Raw genomic sequence first — 5,972 nt, forward strand, 5'->3', positions numbered from 1 at the left:
TCATGCGACAGCAGCTAAGTGCTTCATGCATATCTTTATCCTTAACAGTTTGGAACGCTGTTGCTCCTCATATCGTTCCTTTATTGATCTACTGCTGAGTCCAGTCCATTCCTGTCTTTCCCCACTGGGAAAAGCGCAGGTCAAAAACTGACCAATAGCGCTTTTTATGACCAACTCAGGTGTTTCGCTTATCATTCGAACGGGCTTTTGTGCCTCATCAGTTCTCGGTTTAGTTGTCACTTTTGCATACATTAGAAGAAACTCGCGAATCATGTTAACCTCTGCCAAATCTTTTGCTTGTCGTTTCTTTAAAGAAATACCTGCACAGGACATGGCGGACTGCTTTCGCGCAGTTTTTCTGTCCGTTAAGTTTGGAACGTAACCCTTCGCGGTGGCTGGACGAATGATTCTCGTTTCTCCCGTTTGTAGCGTGGGTTTTCTTCTTTGTAAGATTGGAGAGCTTAAGCTTCTCTGAGAAACAGCACTAAAGCAAGACTTTGCAGACGAAACTCTCCTGACTGGTGACATGTTTTGTTCTTGGCGTGCCGTTTTTCGCAATCGTGGTTTAAAGGCTTCGACGCGTTCGCTTCCCGTTTGTGACGTCGCCGCGCTCGGCAGGCGCTCCCGATTTGCCGAAACCTTTCGGCTGGTTGCCGATTTAACGCTTCGAGTCGTATCGCTGCTTGCGGGTTCTTCTCTTTGAGTCTCGATCTCTTGATGTTGTTCCTCTGGAGTTTGTTCCACTAGTCCATGAATTGTGTCTACATTGTTCATCTCGTATCCTGAATCAGAGTTAAAAAACCGCACACTGCTTCTTCGACGCCGAATTATATTTTGCAAGGATTTTTTTAACTGAGGATCCGTTAAACTGTTCAGAACTTCTTTTTCCTTCGATGATATGTTTTCTTCCTTTGAATATGTGTCGCTATTTATACTATTTCCCTTCCCACTGATGCTCAAAAACACGTCTTGGCTTTCGTTGTAATCATCGTTTTCCAAATGATACTGTTGATCTTCACTTATCGTTACCGGGGTGTGAATCTCAAGAGGAAGACAACCTTTCAAATGGTGGCTCGTCGCCGAATATTTCTCGACGTCAATTTCCAAGTTCTCCTTCAAGTTGCTTTCCACATTACTCATGTGTCGACGGTAAAAACTTTGCGGAATCTCGATTTGATTTTGTACTCTTTCTTTTCCTTTCATGGTATTTAAGGCAGCTTTTGTGCGGTATTTTTTCTCTGTCCCATTTCTGTTTACAGTTAAACTGTTGCTCAAAGATGAATTTATGGACCTTCCAGAAGAAGCCCGCTCATTAGCCCCGCAATGTTTTCTCGCTGAAAGTTGTCGATGTGCGCGCTCTTCATGAAAAGTCACACGCCCTTCGTTTTTGATCTGTTCGTGAAGACTTTTTAAGATTAACTTCTTTTTAAAGAGTGAATCTTTCGCTTCTCTACACGCAATAATGTCATGTCTGCTAGCTTGTCGCAACGATTCCAAAATCGCCGCTTTTTTCACATTACCTGCAACCATTTTTTCGCTCTTTGATTGCAACTGGTCCACGGCATTTCCTAAAGTGAAGCATTCTTCATGTTGTTTGAACTGAATGAGCGAATTATTTAAGAGGACATTCATTGGCTTCATGGCCCTTCCTTGTGAAATCGTCATTTTCCAGAAAATGTCTTTGTCAAGAAGACATTTGTGAAAAGCAAGATGTTTTTTTACTTCCAACTTCCTCAAACTTCCTGTAAACGACCCTCTAGTTAGAAGCGGAACATTATCTCGCGAGTTTACGAGGCAACTTGTTGTTCGCCAATGTTTATACTGGACCTTGTTGCTAACTTCGATAGTAAAACAAAGCGACGGATTGTGGTGGAAATGTCGTCAACCAAACATCACACATTACGACAGAAATATTGTTCATTAACTTCTTCTTTGCGTACTTGGTCTAGATTTACTCTTAAGTGTCTGGTCGATAAACCTTGGTTAAAATTGCCCAAACTTAAAGCCAGTTGATATGAAAATAAGCCTCTGCTATCCTTAGAGTGTTCTTCCTAATTGGAAATCATTTGCACTTTTTATTCCAGGTCTGAGATTAGCACCTAATTGTTTGTAAGATGTCATTGGCCAGTTTTGTACATAATGCCTTTGTTTAGTTATGGGACAATTTTTGAAAGCGTTGATGCTTTCAGTCTCTTGTTTTTGTCTGTTCTAAAGCACTGTATTGTTCTTGTATTTAGCTCAGTTCCTTTCAATTTTCTTCGATCGAATAAGAAAGCTGTAGCTCTTTCCTGATTAAATCAAAATGAACTATTTTCTAAGTGAAACCAGATGCACGATTCCCTATTTGAATAAAAGGGCTTGTGACAAAACCTGGATTAACATTTCAGCCCGTTAAACAAACATAGTTAAGAAAAGCTAACAAAAAGACTCTACGCTAATTGGTCCTCTTTGTTGGCCGTGTGATGGTTCAAAACGTGTTCATCATCGTTTTTAAGACTGCAGCTGAAAGAAGGTCACGTTTATGTAATGACTGTAGAATAAGTAGTGAAAAACGATTATGGGACGTATTAGACACATTAAAGTGATGGTGATGGCTTTGGATTAAAATTTCTACCAGGAATCATGTTTGTTTACCCTTGAAGTTTATTCGTTTTGTTCGAAAATGCCACTGGTGCCTTAAAATTTTAACGTAACGCATATATGGGGCCAATGCGACATGAGGTCAAAACATTGAGATACGAAGCCAATGCAAGTTTTCAAATTCTTCTAGAACCTTGATCACGCTAATAAATCATAAACTGGCATCAGGAGTTTTGAGGTCACGTGACTACATATTATTCTCTTTAAACAGGGAACACCTTTGTTCAACAGATTTATATTTTTGACACAATGTTGAACCAACGGGTTTGTTTAGGTATTGAAAAAAACATCATGTTAGAACTTTTGTTAAAGCCTTTAAAACAAATGTAAAGAAGTGCAATGCCGCGTCAACTCGCCTTAACATTTTTTTGTGTTTTTAAAGTATCAAAGTCATTTGAAAGAGTCGCTCGTTTTATCTTTAATACATGCGCGCTCCCACGCAAAGTCAGTTTTTTTTTTCCTATTTTGTTGTTTGTCTTTTTTTAAAAAAAATGACTTTGTCGTCTCATTTCCCTGTCGTCAAAAGTGGTTGTTTCGAAAATAGTTCACAGTTCCCGACCAGTGTTTTCTCTTTATGCTCGTTACAGGTAAAATCTTGAACCAGTTAGTTCGTTTTTTTTTGTATCTTTTCCTGTGAAAGAAGTCTTGACGGCCTTGAAAAGATTCTCTGTGCTATTCTAAGTCTGTTTGCTTTTATGTGGTGCTGTTTCTTGTGCTACACAAGGTTAAAAAAGCGTAAACTCTTTGTGATATCTAGCTCGTTTTCGGTGACACTAAACGTACCCGCGGAGCAACTACAGTCTCTTGTATTTAAAAGAGGATGTCATGTAAATGGTATTGAGCAACATTTCCCTCAGTGATGCTGTGTCGTTTTTTTTACTGTAAATTATACTGCGCTACGCTGCTATGAGTTTGTTATCTTCGTGAGTTTTCTTTTTCACTGAAAGGCACTTCGTGTACTACTGTTTGCTTTTCGATATCTTATTAAGTAAAAGTAATGAAATTGTTAAGTTTTGCTGACTTTAGGCGCCAGCAAAATTATGGGCGCGAAATGCCGCCGGCTGTCATTATGTTGATATTAGGTTTTCGTTACCCCACTTGAGCCTAAATTAATTGTTTGCGCTTCTTAAACACTTTGTTTAATTGTAGGAGCGCTTTTGTTTGCTGGGATTTAGGACACAAAAGCGTAAAAATCTCTAGAGTGGCATGTAGCGTGTCTTGCTATGTTAACTAGAACCCTCATGTTTCTTTGATTTGCTCCGTGGTAACGCCAAACAAACACGATGTTCAGTTAAAAAGCGTAGACCACACTGACAGTGCATAGTTCTCGTGTAAGTCATTACTAAGAGGCTGTGTTGATTTTTCTTGTGTTTAACCGTTATCTATTTGGGCGATAACTGTTTCACGCTTTTTTGATCGATTGGCGAGTCTGTACACATTTAAATGTCTTCAGACACTTTGGAACGTACGCTGAGTTTGGGAGATTCGCGAGAGGAAAGAAGTCTTACAGAATGGCTAGATTTGAAAGGTCGCGTAGAAGAGGAGAAGTTCCGCAAGCTTAGTGCTGACTTAGAAAGAAGAAGAACGTGGAAGTTTCTTAAGCACGCAGAAGAAGAGAGGAAAATTGTCCAGGAACTGAATAACTTGCAGCGTGAGAGACTTCGGTTTGAGCGCGAGAAACAACTCCGGCAGCGAAATTCGTTCTCGACTTCTCGCGAAAGACGCCGATCGATTTGTATGGAGAACAAATCGCTTGCCGAAGTTGGCACGAAACTACCAGTGAATGACAAGTCTTTCGGTGCGTCTGCTTCGCTGGCGTTCGATCCCACCATCGCGAAAAGTTCGCGTCGACAAAAAAGATCAAGCAAACAACAACTTACAAACTATCGTTCTCTGAGGAAGGCTTCTAAGGACTTAAGCACCTCTAATGTTTTTCCTTACATCGAAGAAGATGATGTACAACGCTTTCACAAGCATTGTAAGTCCGCCTCGAGAAGCGAGAGTCGGCGATGGGGGGCTGCTTGGTTTTATGCCAAAAAGGAGCAAGACTTAGCTGAAGATGGAAAAAGGAGATGGACATCGCTGCTGTTGAAATTTGAAAAGGAGAAAATGCGCGTACTGGGTGAAAAAGGAGTTGCTTTTCTGGATGATGGATTGGATGGGAAATGCTTGATGGACGATAAAAATAAGTTCGGCAGAAAGACTTCTAATGAAAAAGATAATGAACAAAGTTTTGATGGAGCAAAGTATCTATCGTCTTCAATTTACCAAGGAAAAGATAGCGCTAACAATTCCAGTGAAATCTTCGAACTTTCAAAAAAAGATAAGTTAACTTTCCACAAGGCCTTTGGCAGAGTTTCCGCAGAAAGAGTAGATCTTGCCGACGAGGAAAATTCAACTTTTCACAAAGCTCATGGTGTTCTACGAGAGGAAAAAGAAAACAGCGCTCCCAGCGTTTTACGACCAGCACCAATGACAGACTTCCTCAAAGAAAACCGGAAATCGCGAAGAGAAGAGGTACATGAAACGGCTGATAATGGCCCTGTTGATTGCAAAAGTAACAAAAGTTTGTTGAAAGGAGCTGGAAAAAATAACAGCCTGAAGCGCTCCAAGAGAATCCGCATACACGCTACAGAGGGGAGAGAAGATTACAACGGAAATGTTTTGCCACGCATGCCTGCAATTCCTGAACTGCAAGTGGATGAAAGCAGCTCAAATTCCTCGAGTGAAAAAATAAACAACCTTCCCAGGCGAAAACGCAGTGTTTTTTTACCCAGCTTGGCAAATAACTGAAATGATTTGCATTTTCTCTTGTTATAAATGAGAACGTCTTGAGAGTTTGTATTCTCCAAACTACGAAGGCGATATTGGACAAAAGAACAAAGGTTTTGTAAAAGGAAAATATCCGTTTTTTTGTGTTTTGTTTGTTGTTTTCCGTCGTTTTATGCTATGGACGCAAAATATAAGAGTGAAATTAAATAAAACAATTGCTTTCCAGAAACAAGGTGTTAAAATTGGCCTCATTCATTGGTAGGGCAACAGTCGTTTAGTTTGTAGTTAGTTAATCATGTTAATGATTAACAATTATTCCTCGAGCCCGAATGGGCTCTGAGTCAATAGCTCATGAGGCCAAAAAATATTGTAAAACAAGGAACGTTTTTAAAATTTTCGAAAGTGACAGCTAACCCGAAGGACATGGAAAACTTAAAAAGGTCATGGAAAAAATCATGGAATTTGTTGACCTCAAAAGAGTATGAATCCCGCATTACCGACAAAACCTTTAGGCATTGTCGCCTACGCTAGTGTGCGCTTTCTATTCGCCATTTTAGAAA

General features: G+C 40.0%; 2 protein-coding genes across 2 annotated transcripts; one reads left to right on the top strand and one right to left on the bottom strand.

Moving 5' to 3' along the window:
• On the bottom strand, positions 1-1,665 carry LOC140943458 (uncharacterized). The gene has a single exon (XM_073392550.1). The coding sequence runs from the start codon at positions 1,663-1,665 to the stop codon at positions 1-3; it is 1,665 nt and encodes a 554-aa protein (XP_073248651.1).
• Positions 1,666-3,939: 2,274 nt separating this feature from the next.
• LOC140943459 (uncharacterized) lies at positions 3,940-5,433 on the top strand. Its single transcript, XM_073392551.1, has one exon. The coding sequence runs from the start codon at positions 4,084-4,086 to the stop codon at positions 5,431-5,433; it is 1,350 nt and encodes a 449-aa protein (XP_073248652.1). The 5' UTR covers positions 3,940-4,083.
• Positions 5,434-5,972: the final 539 nt, after the last annotated feature.

The sequence above is a fragment of the Porites lutea genome, chromosome 7, assembly GCF_958299795.1.
Source record: "Porites lutea chromosome 7, jaPorLute2.1, whole genome shotgun sequence".
NCBI lineage: Eukaryota > Metazoa > Cnidaria > Anthozoa > Scleractinia > Poritidae > Porites > Porites lutea.

Coding starts and splice junctions, on each gene's coding strand:
- LOC140943458 (XM_073392550.1), bottom strand. CDS start 1,665: ATGACGATTTCACAAGGAAGGGCCATGAAGCCAATGAATGTCCTCTTA.
- LOC140943459 (XM_073392551.1), top strand. CDS start 4,084: ATGTCTTCAGACACTTTGGAACGTACGCTGAGTTTGGGAGATTCGCGA.